This window comes from Lutzomyia longipalpis, chromosome 1 (assembly GCF_024334085.1).
Source record: "Lutzomyia longipalpis isolate SR_M1_2022 chromosome 1, ASM2433408v1".
Lineage (NCBI taxonomy): Eukaryota > Metazoa > Arthropoda > Insecta > Diptera > Psychodidae > Lutzomyia > Lutzomyia longipalpis.
In genome coordinates, this window is record NC_074707.1 from 17,853,335 (window position 1) to 17,881,122 (window position 27,788).

The following is a 27,788-nucleotide window of genomic DNA, read 5'->3' on the forward strand; positions in this document are numbered from 1 at the left end:
CTGACCGCGCGCGTGTGACTCCCGCGCCGCCATGGAAGGCTGCAAACTTGCTCTAATTCTCTAAATTCCACCTCGCATCTCGCCACTCTCGTGAAAATACGCACGAGAGCACGATGATTCCACGTCATTGATCTATTTTGGGCCTCTTGGGTGGATTTTCCGCTGAACCCGCGACATTTTTCGCAGTTTAAATCTCACATTGTGCCCAAGTGGAGAGGCCTCTCTTTAATCGTGATTTTCCCACCCTCTACAAGTGCGTGAAGATGTGCTCCAAAGTGCTCCCCTGTCCACTGTGTAGTCATCCGAATTTTGAGAGTGTCGATGCACTCAGAATAAGCCTCGTGAAAGTCGCAAATCACCCACTAATGTGCCCCGTGTGCAATGAAGTTCTCCTGGGACTCGATAAGTTCACAATTCATCTCTTCAGTCACACCATTGATACCCATCTTGTTGCTCCAGCTGTGTGCAAGGAGGAGACGACGAGCATACAACCAGCAGCAGAGGTGATGGTTGATGTGAAAATTAACCCGCAACCATCACAGTGTGATATTTGCTCCTTCCTCTTTCGTGACATGAATCTCCTGCAAATTCATCAGAATCTCATGCACAAAGCACCCGAGACGGGGGCTAAGGATGCACAGGAGGGGACAATGGCGAAATTCCAGTGTCATCTGTGCCAGAAGACGTTCAAAATGAAGGGATCACTGCGCGTTCATTTGCGTGTTGTGCATCTCTATGGGGTTGAGCAAGAGCCAGAGGCGAGGCGACTCACTGAGAAGCTAAAATTAACCGAGGAGACACCGAATAAAGTAAATATTCCACCACATGAGCGATGCGATGAAACATTTTCAGCACCCACCACACGGCTGCCCACAACACCGTCGGAGAGTCTCCCGAATCCACAGAGCGTTGCAGCACCTCAGGCTGCTGCTGATGCTGCAAAATCATGGGAATGCGACATTTGCGCCAAATCCTTCACGACAAAATACTTCCTAAAGAAGCACAAACGTCTCCATACAGGTGAGTGCAACGATTCCTGCACTTCCTGGACGGATTGTTTTCATATTTTGATTAAATTCTTGTAGGTGAAATGCCCTATTCGTGCACTATCTGCGGTAAAACATTCACTTTCCAGCAATCCTACCACAAACACCTGCTCTATCACAGCGATGAGAAGCCACACGTGTGCTCCACGTGTGGACGGGCTTTCAAGGAACTCTCCACGCTGCACAATCACGAACGTATCCATAGTGGGGAGAAGCCCTTCAGCTGTGAAACCTGCGGTAAGTCATCTTTTCCTTTCTTTTTTTAGTGATCTGATGAGTAAAATTCAATTGTCGCGCCACAGGAAAATCCTTCAGGCAGAGAGTCTCCTACCTGGTACACAGGAGAATCCACACGGGTGCAATGCCCTACAAATGCACCGCATGTGCCAAGAGTTTCCGCTACAAAGTCTCCCAGAGGACGCATAAATGTCCAGCTCAGCCTCCGGGCACCGTAATCCGCCAATCGGGGGATCTGCTGCAGAAACTCCTGCAGAATGCCTCCCTCACACCGGCAGACACTGATCTTACGTTCGACGAACTTAATTCGCACGGCGGAAGTGATCTCATTAGTCAGACAATTGATGACATCGTGAAGGAGTCCTGTGACAAAATGGGGCTCAGTGAGACATGCTCAGAGATCTTTGGGGGTATATCATCCAATGCTGCGGAGGACAGTGCAGCCAGCCCATCGGATAAGCTGCAAAATCTCTGTCTCTACTCTCCCGGGCAAATGGAGACCATCAATGAGGATTCATTCAAGCAGCTTCTCTACGGAGATGGGAATTTGTGATATGGAATTTGTTTGAGAAGAAAAAAATCATTTTTTGCGAGAATTTTCATTTATTTTCAAAAAAAAATTCTAACGGACATTTTAAATTTAAATTACATAGAGGCAGTTGCGAGTTTTTTCAATTTTCTCTCAAGAAACGTGCAATTTTCCATTTTGGGGCTCCTTTTCATCATTTTTCCAGCTTCCATGGGCTTTTCTGGGGCATTTTCGCTTTTTCTATGGATAAGAAATGTGTTTTTCATGCATTTTTCTGATGCCGCCGCGGCAGGTTAAGTACTGTGCTGAAAACATTCAGCGGCTACGGAAATATCCAATTTTCTCCGCTCTGGCGCAATTTTCCGGCTTTTCCTGCAGCCACGGGATTTGTGGGAGTGGGGAACGTGTGTTTCAGGAAGTATTTGGATTTTTCAGAGCTTTTCCGCTTAATACTTAGATTTTGTTTATGCCGCCGCCGCTGGATTTTTTTTCAGAACGATTTTATTCAATCTTTTGTTTTTTCCATCGCCATTCAAAGCAGTTGTAGCCTTCTGAACCCGGAAAATCTAATTTTCCCAGAAAATTCCCCTAAAAACGAGGAAACTGAAAAAAAGAATTTTCATAAAAGACTTCACGGGATTTTTCCATGGAATTTCCAGTGGAGTCTCAGCTGAAGCCTATTCGACTTTGTTGAATGGTTGAAATCATCGATTTTTGCGTCGGCCTATTCATTCATCTGTTGGTGCTTTCGGTGATGTTCGTGAAATGAGACAACACCATCGAGGTATTCAGATGTGCGAGCAAGAAAGCACGACTTGCCAGCTGATTTTGACGAATTTCTGAACTTCCTGTGTTCGACCAGAAGAAGAAGAATGGATGGTGATAAAAGTGAAAAAGTGTGAGGACTCTTGGGAAACATCAGAGGTGGCATGGAAGTGTGCAAAAACATTAAATTTTCCGTGTGCAATTGAGGTGTGAAGAGACACGAGTGGTACAACTGTAGAGGGGCTCAAATTGATTTTTCTCCCAGCCCCACTTTGTGATGAAAAACTAAAAAAGACATTGTTTGAAGGAAAATTTTGCTGCGTAAGAGGGACAAGAAGTTTGTGTGCAAAGTGGCAAATTAATTAGTGGAAAATCACCGTATTCTCCACACTTCCTCATCATCTCTTCTACATTTTGTGAAAAGGCAAAGAAAAATAAACACGGTAGGTGAGATTTTCCATGTGATAGAATCAATTTCCTAGAAAAAAATCTTCCATCAGTGACCTCGGGGGGAATGAAAATGGACAAAATGGTGGGCTTCACGTGCATTTGTTGGCATGAAAATCCCACAAAAGCTCAGCTGGGTAGCTGTGGGTTCAATTTTCACCCCATTCGTGGTGCTCTGGAAGGGCGTGGGTGCTGAAAAGCGCCCCAGAAAATGATGTAAAATTTTTCCTCATCACCGCCATTTTGTTTTCCAAGCCTATGTGGAGAAAATAAAAATTTGTGTGCCGTCCTTGAGTTATGTAAATGAGATATTTTGCAATAGTACGTACACACAGAAAAATTTTTCGCATTTTGTGAATGCGAGTGAAATGGTTCGCAGTTTCAATCTGCGAGCCTCAGGTAGACTCGCACATTACTATTACGAGTCTATGGTAGATAGTTTCTTTCTCACTAACATTTGACAGGTTTTTTTTTGACAAGCTCCTTGTTTATTTTCAATTTGGCCGTTACCGCAATGCCTCATCTAAAGAAAACTGACACGATTTTCTAGAGACGTGGTATATGAGATATTCAGTCCAGAAAACGTTTTTACACGTTTTTTTTCTGGTTTTCCTGCAACAAAAAAGCATTTTCATCATACACGTATGATTTTGGGTCATTTTATAAAAGATGTTACACCATTGAAAGATTAACTTCTGCAAAAAGATTTCGTGACGACATGTCATAGGATAATCCATACCTTTTTCTCTTTTCGTCATTGAATAAATTCTTAATATATCCAATCATTTACAAAATTTTGCAAATATTTTTTTTATAATTACAAAAAAAAAACCAAAAATTGTTTATAGAAAATTAAATTAAGCTGTTTTACGAAATCTTATGTCGCAAAGTGCTACTTTAAAATAACACGAGCTACTTTAGAAAGGATTTTCAGTCGGGATTTCGCCCTCAAATTCTTTTGACCGCCATCTTGCATACCAAACTATTATTGATTTTTTTTAAATTCATATCCTTGATTCTACAAAATAGGGCTTTATAACGTTTCATAAGATCTATATTTTCCTAAATTAAAACAAATAAATTAATAATTAAAATAAAAAAAATAATATTCGCGTGAAATACAAGTTTATGGTTATGGGAAATGTGAGAAACATCATCCAAAAAGCGTGGTTGTAAAATAAAATATTTATTTTACATTACATTTGTTGGAAAAAAGTTCGGATAAAATGGCGGCCATTTTTGAATTGCTTAAAAATTTTTATCTAAAATTGATCAACGTAACCATATTATGTAATATACTTTCATATTTTACCATTAAGCTTATAATAAGCTTTAATATTTATGATCGGACATTTCGGTTTAGGATTGTTCGTCCGATTGACTTAAATTTTATTTTATAAAGTTAAATTAATGTCTTATGAAACATTATCAAGTTAAATTAGTTTTTGACGATATTTTTTAAATATCCTTTCTAAAGTAGTTCAAGTTATCTTAAAGTAACCCTGCGACGTAAGATTTTGTAACACAGCCTTATTTAAGGGTCTATTAATTAACTTTTGTTTTTTTTTTTTAATTATAAAAAATAATTCAAACTTTGAAAGTCATTATGAAATTATTTAATGACGAAAAAAGAAAAAGTATGGATTATCCTACGACATATCGTCATGAAATTCTGTTGCAGAAATTAGTTTTTCTATGGTTGTGACGCGGTTGTGACATCCTTTAAAAAATATGCGAAAATTTATGTTTTCGAGAAGAAATTTTATTTTTGTGGACCTTTACATGAGATCAGATAATGATTTTTGGTGTTTTAATAGTTTTTCCAGATGAAAAATTAACAAAATAAAAATCATGTGTAAAATTGGTAATTCCGCCCAATTTCCGCGCGGCGCTAGTGTTTGTGAAAGAAACCTTTTAAATGTTTTTTCTGCTATAACATTTGCTTTCTTCTCGTCAATTTTATCAATTAATATTGTATTTTTATTTATCTATTTTGGGCAAATAATGCTATTTATGGAAGAAATATTGCTTTTAAATTGATGTAAGTGATTGAGCAAATCAGTATTTATAGAATTCAATGTTCAATTTCGGTCCAATAAATGTGAAAATTTTCGAGAAATAGTGCGAATGAGTGCGAGTGAAATATTCGTATTTTGTCTATGCGAGTGGCCCACTCGCAAAAATTGACGATTTGACTGCCACTTTTTGTCATTTTTTTTCTGTGTGTATGTAGGCATTTTCTCCCCACATTTCCGTACCTATGACGTACTCATAGCATGACATTTTTCCCCATTTTCCAATGCATTTTCACTCGCAACGACTTTGACTTTTTGGGGCATTTTCTCAGGGTGTTTATTTTTCTTGCTACAACGGCCCTCGGCTTTGTTCGTGCACCGTGCCGAATGGGCCCCGAATTCAACACGATTCAGTTGAGCTTTTGAATGGTTTTTGAATTGCCGTTTTTCGACAGAAAACTTCATCTCCTCTCACTCACACACAACACAGTGCGTCTCATTCTTTCCGCCCAGCAACCATTCTCTTTGTTACGTTTTCCCAAAAAAGTGCGATTTTTATTGATTTTCACGTGGATTTCGTGCCCCAAAAGCCCCCAAGAAGACTCGTAAGTATCCCCCGTATTGATTTCTGTTGAAATTCCCGTGGTCCCTGAAGGGAAAGTGTGCAAAAAATGAACAAGTTGTGCGATGGGTCGTCTCAAGATGTTACGGATTTGTTCACGAACATACCGAGGAAATGGCCAGAAATGGCCCTGAATATTTTTACTGTCTATTCTCGCCGTGAATACTGCTTTTCCTTTTTTCACTCAATTTTCCAACACTCAATTTCACGAAAGAATTTCCCCGTGGGAAAATCCCCCGTAGACGGGTGTGGATGTGCGGAAATTTTCATTGATTTGGTGCGTATTGCGTCTCAAATGTTCCGGGAGGAAGACACACAAAATGTCTGAAAATTTCTTTCATTCACCTCAAAATAGAATTAATAATTTAGGCTGTGATTGGGAAATCTCCTCTCACCACACTACAAACCCAAAAGAATCCCTCAACCTAACAAATACGTGAAAAAAGGGAGCTTCAGGGATTTTTTTCAGGGTGTGGGGGCTCTTTCCGGAAGCACCACAAAATCATCTTGCAACCCCTGCAAGATTCATCATTCAAGTTAGTCAGAAGAAGAACAATTTAGCAAGATTTCTTTGAGATGATTGTGAAATTCTCACATAGAATTTCCAACAAATCATCATGGAATGTCTCAAAAAAAAGATTCTCTGTGACTCACCAATTCAGAACATTTCTCCCGGACTCGTTAAATATTCAATATGAGCGATGAGAGAAAATTATCTTCCAGGAAGAATTGGGGGACATAATGTGGTGCACACAGTTTATCGTAGCCCCAGAATTTTCAGACAATTTTCCTATCTCAAACGATTTTATGGCCTTTTTCCTGATTGCCAAAATATATATTTCGTAAAGTACTCTTGTACCGTGTTGGGAATGTTACATTACATTACCGTCATTCTCTACCTATTGATTTGGTAGAGAATGTGCGCAAAAGGTAGAGAATTATTTATATTTTTTATTGCTGAACTCTTAAAAAGAAAAGGGAATTTTTTTGCCTTTTCCTGGACTTCATTAGCTTGGCAGTTTCCAAATTTCTACTGTAGATGAATCTATTATTAAGAATATTTAATTATTCAATAATTTTTAGCTTTAAATTGTAATTTTGATCATCACACAATTTTTTTGTACCTTTTGTACTAATAGGTCTACTTAATTTTTGTCTTGAATTCTGTCTAGTTTCCAAATTCCTCAAAAATCCTTTGGAATATTCCAATTACTTCCAATGATTTGAATTTAAATTTTAACTGATAACCCAATTTTATGATAAGCCGTAAGTTCTGTGAATGGGATTTTTACTTTTTTTTATCTTTTCTTAGTTGTGTTATAAGAATGAATACCTTTCAAAATTTTCCGAAAATATCCTGGAATGGTTAAGCTTTTATTTTTCTATTTTGTTCTTCTTCTGAAATCATGAAATATTTCTGCCATGAATTTTTCTCACAGCAGTGTCAAAAAACATTATTGTTTACAACTGAAATGTAAACATTGAGTCATCTTCCACACCATTAGTCAATCCCAAAAGTAATGTGCGTGTGTTGCGAAAATGTGTGAAAATTAACTGATAAATTTTCCTTTTCAATCACCTACAAATGAGATTTTGTTATTTGACAAAATAACTTTCAAAAAATGATTTTTTTTCTTATATTTTATTGATCTTCATGAATCTCTTATTCATTACACAATACGTAGAGAAAACAAATAAAGACCATTAAGGATGTAGATTCATTGGGACTGCCAAGGTTGAAAAGCAATCAAAAGAGGGACAAAGATGTGAAAATCATCCCTTTATTCCTCACAGAGAGACAATCTCTGTTTCCTTCTTCTTTTTTCATCATCATTTACTAAAGAGGAGAGAACTTGTGTAGCAAATGTGTCTAGTATACGTCTCATGAGATGCTGAGAAAACAACCCCCTTTCTGTTGAAGTTTCTTCATCTCTCCTTCTCTTATCGTCTGGTGTGGTTCGATCCCAGATATACGTATGTAGTATAATATTTTCCTGTTTGCCTCATATGGGTGCGAGAGGGGAGATTTTGAGAAGTCGACCTGCCCCGACTTTTGAGGTCTTTTTGGGCATACAGTCTTCGTTGTTGAGTATTCTGTTGAGGTATATTGTATTATATGAGGAATATATATATATTTAATGTTCGGGTATATATAGCGTAAGATTTCGATGTTGGGATGAGAAATAAGAAGGAACGAAAAAAAAAGAAACTGAAAACAAGTCATTCAACTTGCGATGCCGCGACCTAAAGTCCATCTTTGAGTGTGAAAGAGAATATAGCCGGAGTTGGTGGAAGTATATAGTGGAGGAAGAAGAGTCCAAAAGGAGGATGAGGAGAGGATGAAGAAAAGGCCTTGAATCAAGTCCATCGAGTAATATTTTTGTTGTGTCCAGAGACACACAGACAAACATGCCCAAAGACTTTGCCAATGCTCTTTCATGACACCGGATTTGAGTCGCCTTCTGCGTACCCCCAAGGTTTGCCAGGGATGATGTTGAAATAAATGTTGCACAGCGAGGGATACAAAAGGATCATCTGGAAAATGAGAGAGAGGGAGAAAAAGGAGAGGGAAGGAATAGATGGACAATGGAGGGTTGATATTTTGCAAATTGTAAACATGGGTTACAAGAACAAGTCCGTACTCTACTTCCCTGAGAAATGTACTGAAATTGCATACAGATGGATTTTTTTGCAGTAGGAAAGCAATATGGAAGGAATTGAGGTGACTTTCTGTATTTTGGAGACATAATTTAGGGTCGAGAGGAAGAGGGGGGAACACCATTGTTAAAATTTAGGGGATAAAAACGCCATCAAATTCACCTCACACAATTTTGTGCGGAAGGGAGAGCAGCAAAAAAATGAAGAAGAAGAAGAAATACAGTATAGAGTGTGGCAAAGTGTGTAACGAAAGGAGATTACTTTATAAGTTATAAGGGGTTAGTGACCCCAATTGATGGTGTGTCTGATACTCTGCCAGACACAGAATTTTCCCAACCATACGCAGCATTCAAAATTACATATATACGCGAAATACAAACTGTGGGTTACGCATATTTCTTCCTCTCCCTGTCGAACTTTTTTTGAGAGACACACATGTCGACCCTTCTATGCAAAACTCACTGACTGCCTTAGAGAATAAAAGACCGGTGAGTTTGAAAGAGTACAAAAGTGTCACAGAAAGATCCCCTAAAAATTCAACTCACATAATAACTTCTTTGTTTGTTAACCAGAATTTCGTGGATTATATTAGTTTCAACTAGAAGATTCATTGAACTTACGTTTTATGTGGATAATTTGTTTCCGTTGTTGGGTCTCTTTATTCGCATGGATAAATATATTAAAAATTGCGAAGGGAAAAAGATTTTTTGTTTGAGATTTGAACCCATGATTTTCGTGGTGGAAGACAAGAACGCTACCTACTGTGCTATGTGCTTAATGATTTTGTTCTTAAGAATTCAAACATGAGATTACTTATGATATTTTTTTTACTATTTTTTATTTCCGGAAATGTAATTCCAAAAATTATTAATTTAAAATTTTGTGGGAACAGAGTTTTCAATAAAAATTCATCTTTGAAAAAACTTCCAGTGAATCGATATGTGAAAAAGTTTCCCTTGAACTTTCAGCTTGAAGAACATAAAATTAATTTAACTCAAACTATACTCGGATTAATTTAGCTGGCATTTTTGTTATGAATATAGCAACAACCGCAACAAAAAAGAAAGAAGGAGAATGATGATTAAATTGACGATTGCGGAAAGATTTTAGTAGAAATCATAAATTGTCGTGAACATCACACGCAAATTGGTGGTAAATCTTATTGGTTGGTGTTTGCTGGTTGTGTGTGCTGTATATTTGCTTTGATGGAGTATGGAGAGTATGGACGATAAATCCTTGTCATGATATCACGAATTTATTGCAACGTGTCTCATTTTGTTTGAGGGGGTTGATGATAAAAATAAAATGAAGTGCGGATTGATTTCTTTTTTCGTTGTTGTTGTTAGCAGTGCAGCATCAACAATAAACATTCCATCACAACAAAATTGTCTTCTTGCCTAAAGGAAAGGAAGGAAAAAGAGGTGAAAAAAACGCACGTGTTGAGAATATTATGTGAGAAAGTCTTCTCTTAATGGAGGGTGCGATGTCATGCAAAGTGAGTGCAGTGCCCTGCCTGTGAGACCCCTTCTGTTTTACTTGTTTTGATATGCCTCTGCGCGTCCCCCATTTAATCCAACATGATATCTCACCATATCGGAAATCAACGAGAATGAGAGAAAGACCCGAAGAATTGCGGGAAAATGAGGGAGGTTTGGGGAGGAATAAGCAGATGGTTGAAAATGCGTCACGATAGGAGAAAATTATACACATAAATATGGAATAAATTCAGAATACTTAATTAATTGAAATCGAAAATGTAGTACTTGAGACAATTTGGTGAGACGATGGGTACATTACATACATTTGGTGAGACTTACCAACTTGATTATTTTAATTTGGGTTGCTTGCTCTAGAAGAGCATACATACATAATGTAGAGGAGAGTGTGAGAAAATGTTTTGTGTGGGTTGAGAAAGTGAAAGATGAGACATACAATTTTCCTCCTATTTTTTTTTCTTCACTCACTATCCGTCCATTTTGAATCTATTTGATGGAATTCGCATTCTCACACAAGAGCAAAGAAAAAAAAGGAGAAAAATGTGTCTTGGAAGAGGATGAAGGAGCAATGTTGTGGAGATTTGTGTAGATGATTCTATCTATCTTTCTGTACTGAATTGAATGCCAAAAAAGGAAAGGGAGGATATATGTACGTACAGTACCATACAACTAACACAAAGAGTGGTAAAAGAGAGTGTGAAGAAAATGTTAGAGAAGAGAAAATGTATGTATGTGATAAGGCATTGGGAATTGTGTGATGCTGAAGGCAGAAAATTGGGTGACTTGAAAAAGAAATGTACTGGTAAGCTGACCAAGCTTACGGGAGCTGTGTTTCTTTCAGTGTACCAATTTTGTGAGAGCAAACTAGAACGCGAATTAATTTAAATACGCGCAAAGTCGGGAAAAGTTGAAAAGTCATCCCCCAAGAAATCTTTAAAAGGCCATATCTCGAGAACGGATCCATAGATTTTCATAAATTTTTTTTTGTTTGAAAGGTCTTGAAGTCAGCTATAAGATATCGAAAAATGAAAAAAAAATTATGTCGCCATTTTCGAAAAATTCGAGTTCGAAATTTTCGAAAACTTTGTTTTTGACTTTTGCGCCTCTTGCGGTCATTTCTCGAAATTGCAATGTTCTAGACATTTGTAGGGTTTCACGAAACCTTTCATTTGCGCTTGAGTTGATCAAGATCGGACTTGTAGAACCCGAGATATGACATGCCAACTTTGGAAGGCTATATCTCGAGAACGGATCCATAGATTTTCTTCATTTTTGGCATGAAGCTAGATAATATGGTCAGCTACAACATATCAAAAAATGAAAAAAATTTATGTCGTCGTTTTCGAGATATTCATCGAAAACTCATCGAAAATTTTGTTTTTGATTTTTGGCCTCCTAGCGGTCACTTTTGAAACTTCGGATGTTCTAGAGAGTTGTAGGGTTTGTTGAGATCTTTCATTTGACCCCGAGTTGATCAAAATCGGTCAAGCCGTTTTCGAGTTATGGTCGATTTTCGATGAAAAATTGTGGCGGCCATATTGACTAAACGGCTTGACCGATTTTCGAAATAGAGGTATCGTTGGAAAGCTTTTGATGGCCCCTACAACATATCAAAATTTCAGATTTTTAGCTAATACAGGGGCTGAGATATATCGAAAACAAAATTTTGAGGTTATTCAAAATGACGGACGGGGGAGTGGGGGGGTGGATTTGACCTCATAATCGGATTTCTTCAGGTCGATATTTAAACTTTGCCGTTTACCGCAAGTCTTTATCTATCACCGTTCTCTTGCAATTTAAGTTTGGAATCCGGACGGCCGGACGGCCGGCCGGAAAAAACTTATTTTTGGCGCATACGTTTTTTGGAATGTGGGGACCCTAATTCGTGCTCATCCCAAGTTTGAGCCCGATCTGACGACTTTCGATTTTGCTCGGTACACAAAAGCTGTGTCTGAAAGAAACACAGCTAAAATATCGACAAATCAAAGGAAATGGAGTTTTTTTCTTCTTCATCTTCTCAATGACTGAGAAATTTCCCTAAAGATATCTTCAGTGTGCTTTTTGTGATTGAAATTAACTTTTGGGAAAGAGATTTCTTTTGCAGGAATCTCATTTTTTTTAAATCGATTGACATTTGACGTATTTTTCTAACAGTTTGACGTTTCTTCTCTGATAGTTTAACGTTTCTTGTCTAATAATTTTACATTTCTTATCTGATAGTTTGACGTTTCTTTTCTTATAGTTTGACATCTCTTCTCTGATAGTTTGACGTTTCTTCTTTAATAATTTGACATTTTCATCTTTGATAGGTTGACGTATTTTCCTTTCAAATATTAATGTTTATTTTTTTCTAAGGTTTGACATTTTTTTTCCAACGTCAGGTGATTCCTGTAATTCATTTTATAACATTTGATGTCTCTTTTCTAAAGTTTGACTATTCTTTTCTAACAATTTCAAGCAGGTTCTTGTCGACGATTCATTTCTAACGTTAGAATTTCTTCTCTAAGGATTGATATTTATTTGTTAACGATTGACATTTGAACAATTTTTTCTCAATATTTAACGTTATTTCTCTTATAATGTTCTACGTTCTTGACATTTCTTGTCTAACGAATTGACATTTTTTGTTAATTTGACATTTCTTTTTTCCAACGTTTGACATATTGATTTTAACGTTAACAAATCTAATATTTAAGTATTTAGTTTGGAAATTATATCACCTAACCCCCTTAAAATAAAACCTGAATTTTTTGGGGTTATTTTACACCCTTAAGCTCCTTCTCGGCTTAAGCCACTAATAAAATCCTTACCTTTATAGCAAAATTCTGCAAAAGGCATTTTGGGGTTTCTCTTAAAATCTTTTCTCTTGAATCTTGATCTTATCTTATGTAGAAATATTACATATATTGCAAAAATCGATGGAAGAAAAGTAGTTTGTCCCATGCAATGGTTTCACCTTAGAGGCTTTCTTTTGAACCTTTCTCTCTAATACTTCTGAGTAACTTCTACATTACTATATTTGCTATTTGCCTAATTGTTCTTTCGTGTACCGTCCATGAGCATAAAGTTGTGAGGAAAGTTCTACCCTATACAAAGTGTGGAAGTAAGAGATGTTGAAAAGATGAAGGAGAAAAGTTTCCTTCATTCCCAATTGTTGAACTTCTTCCATCTTTCATCCCGAATGTTGGTTTCACATCTCTGTGTATAGCCTAGGGAGGGTGGATTTTAGTGAATGTCGCACCTGGCGTAAGCAGGACCAAGTAAAAAGGACTACAAAGAATCAAAATGGAAGGTTAAAAGTTTCGAGAAAAAAAATTCTCAAGGATAAAGGCATGTGTGGGCAAATAGGATAAGTTCACTTTTTTAAATCAATTCTCAATGTAGATGAAGATGTTGGAAGAATTTTTTTTCTTCTTCTCTGACATAAATATTGAAGGTTCTTTTTTTATGCTTCTCTATATTCCCCATTCGTGACTTGAAAAATATTTTCCGCATTCAGTACACATACACGCCCAAATTCATGAGTGGGAAACATATAGAACAATTTAGTTGGTGAAAAGTGGAAAATTCTGTTTCCATATACATATATTACTCACAATATTTCGTTGGATGGTTCCTCCTTTCCATGGCTCTTTTCATTGTATAATGCCAAAATGTTTGAGCTGGGGGGGAGGGAGGGAGCGCTTTGAGGGTTCATATAAAATTATTATTGATCGTACTTCTCATTTTGTCTGCATGGGGGATTCTTTCTTTTCCTGCTATAATGTAGCCACAGTCTAAGCCACAGATATTCCGAAAAAGATGGAGAGAGAGAGAGCGAGAGTTGAAGAATATTAAAGATCCACTAAACCAAAATATAAATCTACTAAACTATCAAAGAGTTTTCGGTTGTGAGTTTGTTGAGAGGCTGAAAAAAAGAAGCTTTAATGGGGAGATTTTGTGGAAGTTCCTTGTTCTGGTTTTAGTTGAGTGCCTTTTGGGGTCTTTCGTGTGTGCGCAACACAGTCCAAAATTTTCACTGTGGCGTTTATTCTAATAATTGAGGCGCTAATTAGGTGTGTGGGGGTGTATCAACTCTGAGAAGAAGTTCATGACGCTGCCTGAAGGACAACGATCCATGACGTTACAGAGGCCTACCAGAGGGGCAAGAATGAACTATGATTGTCTGCTCAACATTTCCAACGTTGATTTTATTCTTTTCCATTTCGTAATGTGGTTCCTTTTTCTATTTAGTACCTACCTCTAGGTGATTCGGGTAGACAAGAAAAATCCATCGAGTTTAAACGTTTTGTGGATTTTCTCAGGTAGAAAAGGTGATTTAAGGTGTACTCCAGTGGCAAAAGATTCACAAAGACGATGAGGATTTTAGAATTTTTATTTTACAAAAGATTTCTTTGACAATTTGACCATGAAAATTGTAACAAGGTACGTTGCAATGTGCAGAGGCTAGATGCCAAACTTGCTCACAAAGTTTTTGCCTTAAATCAGTTGTTGACGATCCCTTAGCTGATAAATAGGGCAGGCAGGCAGAAGATTTCTGCTGCAAGAACTTTCTGGAATTATGTGAGTTTGGATGAGATTCATAATAATGCTCCCCACTATGTTTCTAGGGAGGGAAAAGAATCTTATGTGGTGTGATAACTGTAATCGTGTGTTTTGTTTTTATGTGGTGGGTCACTAACATTGGGAAGAAAAAAGAAGATCCAAAGGCGGAGAGAATGTGAAGAAAATGCGTTTTCATTTTGTATAAAAGAGAAAAGATGAAGAAGAAGAAGAAAAAAAACAATAACAAAGAGTTCAAAAATGAATGAGAGCGAGAGATTCACAAAGATGATGCTGGACGCATTTAACTCACCGCGAGCTCTTCAATATTATTTGAGCCAGAAATACGAGAAAGAGAAAAAATGAAAGAAATGAGACGCAACTGAGAGCAAAATGAGCAAAGTTGGGTCCCAATTTTAACACAGCAATTTATACATTTTTTTTTATTTTCTACTTCTACTTCTCGGGCCTGGATGAGTAGAATCTCAATCTTGATACATTTTCTCACTTTGTACATGAAAGACGACCGAGTTTTTCCATAACTCCATTTTTTCTTTTTCTCACATACAGATTAAAATATTAAAAGCACGAAGATGTTGGATGTCAAAGTGCAGGAGATTTCTTATGACCTTTTCCCTTGTTTTTTCCTCAATTTGTTTATTTATTTTTTAAATTTGAAAGGGAGTGAAAAAAAATTGATAATATTTTCTTTTCTTTTCAGATTGAATTCAACAGTTGGTAAAAAGTGCAAAAGACCCCGCATTTTGCGTAGGGCATGTTTGATGGACAGTGGACACCGAAGTGTCGTCTATGGCCGATTCCGTAAGAAATCAATCGCTCTCTGCAGTGACGGAGGGGCATACTGGTAAAAATATTTCATGATCATTTTGTTTGTTTTATAAAGTTGAAGAAATCAGTCATTACAAGATGACTCTTGAGAATTCTACATTTTTAAGATTTTTCTGAGACTCAGCAGAGAAATTTGAACTCAGAATTCTTTATAAAAATGATTATAAGTCCGGCATAGTCCATTTGTTAGATCAAGCTTAAGTTTTTTAAGCTAAACTTTATTAATTTAGGTAGAGCTTAAGTTTTTTTTTTGGGTTTTGCTTTTCAGGTCTTTAAGTTAGAACATACTGAATTTTTACCTGATCTTAAAAACTTAATCTAAACCTAAAAATTTAAAGTTATCCTAAAAGGTTAGGCCTAGCCTAAAAAATTATGATTAGCTTATGAAACTTACGCCTATTTAAAAAGAAATTAAGTCTTGTTTAAAAGAAAACAGTTCTGGCCAAAACAAGCTTTAGCTGATCTTAAAAAACTTAGATATAGATATGTAAAAAATTGAACCTAGCCTAAAAAATTAAACTTTCTTTTGAAAACTAAGGCTTATTTAAAAACAAAAAGCCTCGTTTAAAAATATTTAGTTCCAGCCTAAAAAAACTTTTGCTTTAGTTAAAAAAAATAACGAAGACCTATCTTAAGAAAGTTAGGCCTTACTTAAACCTGGTTTAAGGAAATTTTAAACGGACTAGATAGTTTTCACCATCATTTCGTTATCAGGGACAGACTTACAATTTTAGGCCTTCTAATACTTCCTTTTAACTTCTAAACGAAAATCTGAACTTTCAGATGATTTCTACCCACAAATACTACCCCTAGCTATGCCCCTGATACTAATTTGTACTGTAAATAGAATTATTCTTTATTTTTCATTAATTCTAAAATTCAAATTTTCCATTTTCTACCCCTCTACGATCAAAATACAGAAATTGTTCAAATAAATTTTCCTAGAAAAGGGAAAATTGATATTTTTAGCTAATTTTTACTTCTCTTTGTCATGCAAAATATGTAGAAAATGTTGATGCAATTTTCTCAGTTGTTTCTGTCATTCGTTATCATTCAATCTTGTTTCTCTCTCATCAAGTCTATATGGGAAAGGTCTCTCTTTTTGTGAATTATTTACAAAATAAAAGAGAGAGAGAGAGAAAAAGAGCAAATAGATAATAATTTTTGACGACACAATCATCATTCATATACATATTTATTTTGAGTTTGACGACGACGACGACGACGATAGGCGCAGGCAGAGTGTTTTAAGATGAAGAAGTTTTATTTGAAATGAATAAATTGTTGGTTTTTGGTGTTTTGTTGCAGCCAGTAGTTCGACAGAAGAACAGAGAAATACCCGTTTGAGACGTCATCGTGCCAACTACTACAATAGACCACCCTCTCCGGATTGCATTGCGTACAGAACACGCTCGAGACTCCGTGGTTGTGGTGCATTGAGTAGTGTGGCCGAGAGTGCGGATCATCATCACGGTGACGGGAGACAGACGACAGGAAGTAGCAGTAGTAGTGGTAGTGGTAGTGGACGGAATAATAGTTCACATTTCGATAGAGAATCCCAAATAGAGAGACAACAAAGCAGTGGTAGCAGCAGTAGTGGTGGTGGTGGTGGTAAACGGAGGAGATCACGGGATTGTATTGCATATAGGACAAGGTCGAGGACGAGCTTCTATCAATCACCCGAGGGGAGTAGTAGTCAGAGTGGTAGTAGTGGATCAGTGGGGGCACGAAGGGGAGTCAAGAGGGCACGTGGTGGACCCTTCCTACCAACCATTGACGAAGACGTTGCGGGCAATTCGTCGTCATCGTCATCATTTTCCGTTTCCTCGGTGGAATCCGTTTGCAATTTTGTCGTGTACGACACACACAATCAGCAGACGACATCGACACCGCATCAGGGTAGTGGATCAAGTGGTGGCAGTGGACACTTTGCCAAGCGTCTCAAATTGTCTGATACACGTGAGAATAATCAGCAACAGCAAAATCCAGAAACGAGTGGCACAAGCAAAGCCCCGAACCTGGGGGCACGTTTAGCGCGAGGCAGCAGTGGTCGGGAGCCCCAGCATCATCAATCTGAGTCGCAGGTTTGTTATCATTTCATTCTTAACACTGCTATACTCCATGCATGAATTATTGAATCCCATTTAACCTCAAGTCTGTCCCTCCATATACGCCTCATTTACAAAAAGACGATTTTCTGGGCTTTGTGTTATCAGCACACCACTACTGGTTGTGTTCGATGGACGACGGAGATTGTTTCTTGCGATATAGCTCATTGTCGGGAACAAACTTGACCGAAAACTTTGTGATTCATCACAAAATGTCCCAAATTTAGTCACAAAAATTGATAAGAAACAAATTGCGTGTGTCATTTTGGCGATACATAAAATACTAAAGGTCGTATTTGCTGCAAGAAAACTTTCAAAATGAGCAAAGAATAATTTTTTCAAAGTATGTAGCAAAAATGTGTGTGATTGTGTCGCATTATTATTATAATTATTATTATAATTCTATGTAGAAGTGAATTCCAAAGCAGGTTGGTTGCAAGGTGTAAAAGTAAATGTTTTATTTTATTTTTAAATTATTTCACAACAAAGAAACGTTTGGTGCACAAAAAGAAGGAATACAAAGCGTTTTGTCTGCATTTTCTTAACTTGTTTTTGTTGTGCTGCCGATATTAATTAGCACGGAGTTAATTTTCTACGTGGACTCCATGTGCTGTTGTGCATTTATCATGCAGAGAAGGTGCAGAAGGGAGTAATCTACTCAACAGGAATGTATTCAGGGGAAAATTCTCTAGGGGATGATTTTATTTTAATTTCCAACCTGTTTTTAGTGCTTTGTGATAAATGGAAGTAAAATTATTCGTTTCTATTTTGAGGGAATTAAAGCTGATAAGAACATTGCATTAAATGCCTAAATCATTATGATTGAGAGGTTCTATCAAGGTTATCGGTTATTAAAATATTAACGTGTTTAGCATTTAAGGGAAATGAAGGTTAATCAATACCGATATAATTCAATATTGAGTTTGGAAAACTATTTTAGAACATTTTCAAAGGCTTTTTGCAAGGTTTTTATTAATAAAATGTTTTCTATTAATCTATAAAAGTCCCTGCTTACATCCCTGTTGGGCGGCTCAATATTGTTCCTTTTTGGAATTACCTTCGTTTATTGATTTAGTAGACGTTTCAAGGCATTGGAAATTGCATTAATTTTCATCATTTTGAGAGCGAAATTTTCTCAAAAATAAACAATTTTTTGTAAAAATATCATCACAAAAAAGAGAGGATATTAGGAACATAATTGAATGATTTGCAAAATAAGAATTTAGCGAGAGAAATGAGAGAAGAGTTCACCCTTGAGCAACAATAGAGAGGATGTTGTTGTCGATAGAAAAGGGGGATAAAATTGGAAAATGGAATTTCTCTCCTACATAGTTCTGTTGGGTGAGTTATTCTATATACCGTCTCTCGACACGTCTCGAATCGAACGGCAGCAACAGCAGCAGCAGCAGTGAAATCGGTCAACGACCGTTGCGTGTGTGTGCGAAAGAGGAAAAAAAAAACGATCAACAACCCCTTAATTCAATTGCATCGTCGTATCGTACCGCGTAGCTACATTATATTGTGAAGTGAGAAAAGGGGGTGGTGTATCAGTGAAATGACAGAGACTGTACGTTAAAGGTATCTAAACAAGGAAGGAAAAATCCCCCATTTTTCACTCATAAAACTCACGAATAATTTACTTACATTTTCTGTGTACTTTGTCGTTCTATATATTACGATGAGGGGTTGAAGGGAATATTTAAAATTATTACCAAAATGGGCCTAATTCAGCGACCAAGAAACCCTTGAAATCTTTAAATTTTGTACTGAAATTTCAAGATTTCAAGCGAATTTCAAGAGTTTCTTGGTCGCTGAATAAGGCCCAATATTTGTTTTTTTTTTTTTCTATAAAACAACATTCAATTTGTATTGTTTTCAGAGGCGTAATTAGATTTATTTTTAATTAGGGAGAGTTTTAGAAAGAATTAGTTCTTTAGTTCAAAATTGCGTTAAGAGTGGATTAAGAAAATAAAAGTATTATAAAATTGATTTTATGAAGATTGAGATTGATGAAAAAAGTTAACAATTTGAAAGATCTTTTTTTAACGAATTTTTGGTAGGTACTATTTTTTAAGTTTGACAGATTTTTTGGCATTTCAAAGACCCTTTTTAAGGTTTAACGAATTTTGGCACTTTTTTAACGTTTAATGGATCTTTTCTGACGTTTGACATGGATTTTCTAACGACATTTGTCATTTCTATTAAAATAGTTGTCATTTGGTGCTTTCTTTTTAATACTTGACAGATTTTTTTGGAATATCAAACAACCTTTTTATAGTTTAACGAATTTTGGCACTTGTTCAAAGGTTTAACGGATTTTTCTGACGTCAGACATAAATTTTCTAACGTTTAACATTCCTTTTTTGGCATTTCTTACGTTTGACGTTTTTTAGACCACCGTCTAAAATTTTTCTGAATTTTTTTTTGTTTGACGTTTCAATTCTTATGTTTGACATTTGTTTTTTTTAACAATAAATCTTTCTAACGTTTGACAAAACATTTAATTGGATCAAGGAAACAAGAACAAAATTGTGACAGCTTTTCTTACATTAGACAATTCTTTTTAACGTCTACCAATTTTGTTGGATCTTCGACGTTTTGTATTTTAATGTCAAAACCTTTGATTTTCTAACATTCAAGATTGGTTTTAACTTTTGACATTAGTTTTCTGATGTTTTTTATTTGTTTTTTATCATTTGACGTTTCTTTTCTTACGTTTGATGCTTTTTCTTGCATTTTAACTTGAAAATCATTCCTTCTGACCTCGAATGGAAACCAAGAACTGCCTCAACTTTGTTTTAAAGGGCTTAGACACCACCCAAACACCCTCTCTTTCCATTACCACGCAACTGATTGTTTTATGTTGAATTTTAAAGTTTTTTTTCTCTCGATTTGTTTTCCATTTCTGCAAACAGGGGCACCCACCAAGCCTGCTAAAACGCAGTTCTCGTGGCAAGGGGGCATCGCAAGCAGCAACGACGGGTTCCTGTGTGAGCTCCCATAGTCGTGGCACAGCAGGTATTTCACATCAACAGAATAACAGCAGCGCCTCGACATCGTCAAAGTTTTCAAGCAGCAGTACCGGTGGTGCTGGAACATCCTCCACACTTGGTGGTGTGACAACAGGTACATCCACGCGCCACCATCATCATCATTCATCGCACCATTATCATCACAATAATTCATCAGGCAGTCAAATTGCGACAAGTGGTGGTGGACAGGGAGTCCAAATTGACGTGAACAATAGTTCCGGGGCGGCATCAACGTCACACGGACAACAAGGCGGTGGGATGGCGAACGACGGGCAACGCGGGGTGGACACAACAAATCCCACGGTGAAGTTGCACAAGAGTAGTCTCATGTCGACGTCATCGAGTGCATCAGGGGCGTCAGGGAGTGGCGGCGGCAGCGGCGGTTTGGCCGATGCGACAAATTTGCATTTACTCACGCAACAACCAACAACGAGCAGTGCGAGCTCATCGAGTGCCGCTGCGAATTCGAGTAGTGCCACAAGTGGTGGGCAAATGCCACCGCATCCGGATTCGGAGAGTGATGACAGTGAGGTGGGGCGTCTTCAGGCCTTGCTGGAGGCACGTGGTGTGCCGCCGCATTTGTTTGGGGCCCTTGGACCGCGTATGCATCATCTGCTGCACCGTTCAATGGGTGCAAATAGCTCATCGAGGGCGCAGCAATTGCTGCAGGGGTTGCAATCGCAGGATGAGAGTCAACAATTGCAGGCAGCCATTGAGATGTGTCAGATGCTCGTGATGGGGAATGAGGATACCCTCGCGGGATTCCCCATTAAGCAAGTTGTCCCAGCATTGATCACCCTCTTGCGAATGGAACATAATTTTGACATAATGAATAATGCATGTCGTGCCCTTGCGTACATGCTGGAAGCCCTACCGCGATCATCGGCAACGGTTGTGGATGCAATTCCCGTGTTTTTGGAGAAACTTCAGGTGATTCAGTGTATGGATGTGGCAGAGCAGAGTTTAACGGCATTGGAGATTCTTTCAAGGCGTCACAATAAGGCTATACTGCAGGCAAGTGGTGTTGCTGCGTGTCTAACATATCTCGATTTTTTCTCAATCAACGCACAACGTGCCGCCTTGGCTATAACGGCAAATTGTTGCTTAAACTTGCACACGGAGGAATTTCATTTTGTCAATGATTCCCTGCCACTTCTTGCGCGTCTTTTGGCGCAACAGGATAAGAAGTGTGTTGAGAGTGTGTGTAGTGTCTTCTATCGTTTGGTTGATAGCTTCCAACATGATTCGGGGAAACTGCAGGAGATTGCAAGTATGGAATTGCTCAAGAATTGCCAACAATTGCTCGTGGTGACACCAACTGTACTCAATTCGGGCACATTTACAAATGTTGTGCGTATGTTGAGTGTTATGTGTGCCAATTGTCCGGATTTGGCTATTACGCTCCTCAAGAATGACATTGCATCGACTCTGCTGTACCTCCTGACCGGGAGTGCGGATCCCATTGCAGCAACAGATGTTGAGCTTGTGGCGAGAAGCCCGTCGGAATTGTATGAGATTACATGCTTGATTGGTGAGCTAATGCCACGTCTACCGACAGATGGAATCTTTGCCGTTGATATCTTCCTTGAACGCTCAAGTGGGGGGAATCAAGATCAAATTCAATGGCAATGGCGTGATGATCGTGGTGTATGGCATAGTTATTCGGCAATTGATTCACGCATGATTGAGGCAGCTCATCTCAATAGTGACGATGAGATAAGTCTCAGTGCACTCGGGAGGACGTACACCATTGATTTCCATTCGATGCAGCAGATAAATGAGGATACGGGGACAACGAGGTCCGTTCAGAGGAAGATTAACCCAACAAGTAGTGAACATTTGAGTGCTGTGTGTCACGATGTTCAGACAAATACGGGAGATTTGGTGAGTTTCACGGGTACGGTGAATCTTGCAATGAGACCACCGAGTGCGTATAGGGACGCACGGATAGCGTGCTTGAAGGAGGAACGTGGATTAGCGGCGGAATTTGTGAAGAATCTCTTCTCAGTCCTGTATGAGGTGTATAGTTCATCAGCTGGCCCAGCGGTGCGGTATAAATGCCTTCGGGCACTCCTCCGGATGGTTTTCTTTGCAAATGCTGACCTCCTGAGGGATGTGCTGAAAAATCAGATTGTTTCATCGCACATTGCCGGGATGATGGCATCGAATGACTTGAGAATTGTCGTTGGTGCCCTGCAAATGGCTGAGATTCTCATGCAGAAGCTCCCGGAGGTATTTGGGGTACATTTCCGCCGGGAAGGGGTTATGCATCAAATTCATCAACTTGCCGATCCAACTATACCCATTTGTGCGAACCCATCGCCGAAACTCATCACAAATCCGGGGAGTGTGAGTGCACCGGCAAGTGCAAGTGGTCTCCACAATAATGCTTTTGATTTTGACGCATCAACATCGAAGATTGCCAATAATATGCAACATGTGAAGAATTTGAGTGGAACAATGATTATAACGCCAAAGATGACCATGTCAATGCCATCGACAAGTGGTGGTGGCGCAGGCGTTCAACAGGCTGTAAGTTTACCCGGAACAAGCAATCATCTCTCATCAATGTCCAGCGGAAGTGGATCGAGTGCTGGTGGACGTGGAGCTGCTTCAACGAGTCTCATGTCAACTAGTCTCCAGCTGGATTGTCACACCGTTTCCGGGCTGAACACATCAGCTGTTTCACCGCACAATGGTAGCCTGTTGTTCACATCAATCTACAATAGTAGTACCCCAATTCCCATGAGTACCGATAGTAGTTCCACCAGCAATACGTCCATTCAGCATTTGTCGCAGAATCATCATGCGGATTTGCTAAATCTCACCGATTCGGGTATTGTGGATCGCAGTCAGACACAAACGCCGGGGATGCAGACAAAGATGACGGATATATTGAAGCGAAAAGTGCCACCGAAACGAAAGCCACAGGGGCGTTCGTCGAAATCCCGTCAGGATGAGACAACGTCAACATCAGCTCCGGCCGCTGTGACGCAATCGTCCGTAATGCAGGAATTATTCAATAAGGCCACAACTCTCGGTTCAAGTGGACGCAATACCCCATCGAGTTCATCCACGTCGTCACGTTCACGCTTCGGCGGGACGTCCAAGACAACGTCCTTCCTGGCATCACTGAATCCAGCACGCTGGGGACGACAGTCGAGCCATGGATCCTTCACCAAAGACACAAGCTCCTCGAGTACACTCAGCAAGAGCCCATCGAATTCCAATCTCATTGCTGCTGGGAATCGTGAGAAGGCACGCCAATGGATACGTGAGCAAGCTATCTCATTTGTGCAGAGATATGCCGAACAAGAGGCCTCTGGGTCAATTCATTCGGCATCAATGGTGCTGGCACGTCTTTCAGGTAATAATAATATTAGTTTCTCTTTCCACCTAATTGATTAAACCTCCGTATACTGTGAGGGGTAGGTGACTGACCCCAGCGCTATATTTCAATTAATCGCGCCTTTGTTCTTAGATGTATAGAATCAAGCTTCTGGAAATAAGTTCCTTGGTTATCTGAGAAGATTGTGTAAAAATTTCAGCTCAATCCGACCACTAGAAAAGAAGTTATTAACAAAAATGTAAGAAGAGGAAATTCAAAAATTGGTGTAACGGTCAAAATTCCAGTCTTCTTCCATTGTCAATCTTTGTCTCTTTCTAGACGTTTCTAACCTCAAAAAAATTATTGAAAAAATCTTCAAAAAATCCATTGAAAAAATTATTTTTGTTTTCTAAAATGAACAAAAGACTTCTTAGGGAGTACCAAGGAATCTATTTAAACTCATTTGAATGAAAGAAGTTGCTTTTTTTGCGAAAAAGTATATGGGGTCGGTCACCTACCCCAATGCGCGTAAGTGTTTTGGTCACACGGACGGTTAATTTGCATGTTTTTTGCAAAGAAGAAATTTTTGCTGAAAAAAATCTTTTTCTTTTTTGTTACAAAAGACGTAATCCTAAAGCTGAATGGCAATGCAGGAGAGATCATTGATGCATTGCATGATCTCCAGAGAATCCTCATTGAGAGTGACATTTCGCCATTTGAAGTTAATTACTCAGGATTGATTAAGGCCATGCTGAATTTCATGGCGAACGAACAGGGAATTGTGTCCAGAGATGATAGACTGAGAGCATTCCTGCACGTCTTTGCTGGTCTGCCACTCGACGCTGGGTGAGTTTTATTCTTTCATTTTAACTGACTAAATTTTACTAAAAAAAAAACAACAAAAAATTAGAAGAAAAAACTGAAATTAAGTGAAATATTTCAAAATTTCTCTTCATTGATTTTGTTGCAGCTTCTGTGGTCCACTTGCCACAATCAATCCAGTGTCTTTTAGTGCTTTCGTAGCTAAATTGAATGGTTGTGTTACGCAACTGGAGCAGTTTCCCGTGAAAGTGCACGACTTTCCGGCTGGTGTTGGGGGGAGATCCAATACAAGTGCCCTTAAATTCTTCAATACCCACCAGCTCAAGGTAAGTGTAAGAGATCTTTCTTTTTTTCTTTTATTTTATTTTTTAAAATGAAAAATAATGAACTTTTTAAAGCAAAAATTATTAAAACATTGAAGATTTTAGTGAAATTTTGAGACAATTTCAAAGTTTTTTTTCTAGACTTTACTGATAGATAAAGACTTAAAGTTTAAGAACTTTTAATAAAAATTATTCTTGATTTAAATCTCCCAGATCCTAGATTTCTGAGTTAACTGGAACTTTGAATGATTTTTTCGTGATATCTAAATGATTAAATAGGACGTTACCAATGAAAAAAAAAAAAATGCAAAATTAAGTGCTTTGGAACATTTAAATGAATTTTTTAAATCTTAATAAGATTTTTTTGAACTATCAATTTTTTTGTTAAAATTCTGAAGTAATTTTGGACACTTTTAGTGAAATTTTGGGAATTTATTCTAAAGTTTTAGGATGTTAAGGTTTTTAAGGACCTTTAGACTTTACTAGAACTGCTTATGAGTTTTTGAGACCTTTCAATAAGCTCATAATAGTTCAAATGAAATTTTAAATTCCCTAAATGATTTTTTGAAACTTAGGGTGTTTCAAGAACATATCTGCTGAAGACCCTTAAATGAATTTTTTGAAACCTTAAATGAGTTTTTGGAAGTAAATAAGTTCTTGGAACTTCAGAACATCTTTGTAAGTTTCAGGATCTCCAGACTTTACAACACCCCTTTAATGAGTTTTTTGAGTTTCTAAATGATTTAATGATACTTCTAATAAAAATTTGGGATCATTAGTGAAATTTTGAGAACCCCTAATGATTTTTAAAAGTCTTTAAAGTCTTATAAACTCTTAGAACTTCTATAGAAATTTTGGAAACTTCTGGTGAAATTTTAGAGCTATTAAATAACTTTTCATGTCTATTTAATGAATTTTTGACTTTTTATGATTAAAGTTAAAAGAAAATAATTATTTTATTTAAATTTTTAACCTTTTTCATAGTTTCTAATTTTTATTCTTTAGTAAAGAATTGGAAGATTAAAAAAAATTTAAAAACATTTTTTTAAATTATAAAAAGACTTTTGAAATTGATTCCGAATTTACAGAGAGATTCTTATTCTAACTTTTAAAGTTTTTTTTTTTTTCAAATTATAAAGTTTTCTAATTTTCAATTTTTTTCAAAAATTTACTTCATCAATAACTCATTAATTCTAAGCTAAGTTTAAAATCGTTCTAAGTTTTTTTTAATGCAAAAAAAGATTGTTTTTCTTAAATTTAACATTCTTCAAAGAAAACAAACATTAAGAACTCAAAATAATAATAAAAGAAAGCTGTAACAAAGCATTATCTTGACGTTGATCTATTTTTTTTTGCAAAATGTGTAGTGCAACCTGCAGAGACATCCGGATTGTACGAATTTGCGCCAATGGAAGGGTGGCACGGTGAAAATTGATCCACTTGCCCTCGTTCAGGCCATTGAGCGGTACCTCGTGGTACGTGGCTACGGTGGTATTCGTGTGGATTCCGAGGAGGACTCCGAGGAGGATATTGATGACAATGTGGCAGCTGTTGTGATGTCTCAGGGTGGCTTTAAGCACAAATTGCAATTCCTCATTGGTGAGCATGTGCTGCCGTACAATATGACGGTGTACCAGGCAGTTAAGCAATTCTCACCGCTTGTGAATGATCAATCGGAAACGGATACGGACACGGAGACCCCCATTGGGAATGCGAGTATTTGGGTGCAGCAACACACCATCTACTATCGTCCAATGGAGGATGATTCGGCCGTGGGGAGCAATAAGAGTGGAAGTAGTGGGAGTTCGAAGAAGAGTGGAAAGAGCTCAGCAACAAAGATGAGTCGGAAGAAGACGGAATTTTGGACAGAAGGAACTGTTCCCATGATCTCATCCCCCTTGACGCCATTCCTGGTGACTTTGTTGCCAAATGAGGTGGTTACGGTGCAAGATGCCGCCTTGGATGCACTGTGTATGCTGCGGATTGTTAATGCGCTCAATCGGCACTGGACCTACCTGTATAGTGGAGTTGTTCATGCCAATATCATTCCACAGTCTGAATTTGTGCATTCAAAGATCACAGCAAAGGCAAATCGTCAACTTCAGGATCCCCTTGTGATAATGACGGGGAATTTGCCGCAGTGGCTACAGCAAATTGCCACTGTGTGCCCCTTCTTGTTTCCCTTTGAGACGCGACATTTGCTCTTCTATGCCGTGTCCTTTGATCGCGATCGTGCCCTTCAGCGTCTCCTTGATACAACACCGGATCTCAATACGGGTGATACATCGGAACGTGTGACGCCACGTCTTGATCGCCGTAAGCGTGCCATTGCCCGCGAGGATATCCTCAAGCAGGCAGAAATGATTATTCAGGACTTTGGGCACTCAAAAGCCCTCCTTGAGATTCAATATGAGAATGAAGTGGGAACGGGCTTGGGGCCAACATTGGAATTCTATGCTCTCGTCTCCACGGAGCTGCAACGCTGTGATTTGAGCCTGTGGAATGGCAGTGATAGCTACAAGCAGCAATCATCAACAATTGCGGATGTAGTGAAATCGGGACTCAATCAGATTGAGGATGAATCTTCACAGTTGAGTAGTAGTGGGGTGGCAGCTGTTATCAGCAATGAGGGCAGCTTGAATATGTTGATTGAGCAATCGGATCAAATGCTCGACACGGAGGCATCACCACAATCCCATCATGGGAGTGGGGCTGGTGAGGAGAATCGGATGGGATCCCCACTGCCGCCACATTCACCGGCTGTGACGTATGTCAATGCACCCCATGGGCTCTTCCCCATTCCACTCGGTAAGACTGCAAAGCAGCAGCAGATTAATCGGGTGAAGGGGAAGTTCCGGTTTTTGGGTAAATTTATGGCAAAGGCTGTGATGGACAGCAGAATGGTGAGTTGACTCCTCCTTTTATTCCTTCTGCTAAAAAGTCTTTGGCAAAAGAGAATTTTTTAATTA

General features: G+C 38.2%; 2 protein-coding genes across 3 annotated transcripts in view; both read left to right on the plus strand.

Annotated features, from left to right (window-relative positions):
- The first annotated feature begins 43 nt into the window (after positions 1-43).
- LOC129794772 (zinc finger protein 429) lies at positions 44-1,879 on the plus strand. The gene is made up of 3 exons (XM_055835633.1): positions 44-1,020; positions 1,086-1,283; positions 1,349-1,879. The coding sequence occupies exons 1-3, from the start codon at positions 264-266 to the stop codon at positions 1,834-1,836; spliced, it is 1,443 nt and encodes a 480-aa protein (XP_055691608.1). The 5' UTR covers positions 44-263; the 3' UTR covers positions 1,837-1,879.
- Positions 1,880-2,650: 771 nt separating this feature from the next.
- The window catches only part of LOC129794793 (E3 ubiquitin-protein ligase TRIP12), a 31,023-nt gene continuing 5,885 nt past the window's right edge, over positions 2,651-27,788 (plus strand). Inside the window, exons 1-7 of one of the 2 annotated variants that reach the window (XM_055835654.1) lie at positions 2,651-3,020; positions 15,079-15,222; positions 16,515-17,290; positions 20,230-23,713; positions 24,298-24,520; positions 24,645-24,822; positions 26,187-27,722. In XM_055835654.1, coding sequence (XP_055691629.1) covers positions 15,168-15,222; positions 16,515-17,290; positions 20,230-23,713; positions 24,298-24,520; positions 24,645-24,822; positions 26,187-27,722 — 6,252 coding nt within the window. In that variant the 5' untranslated portion in view covers positions 2,651-3,020; positions 15,079-15,167. Of the gene's footprint in view, positions 3,021-5,528; positions 5,645-15,078; positions 15,223-16,514; positions 17,291-20,229; positions 23,714-24,297; positions 24,521-24,644; positions 24,823-26,186; positions 27,723-27,788 lie in introns of those variants that run through there. The other variant, XM_055835664.1, reaches the window with a different exon arrangement.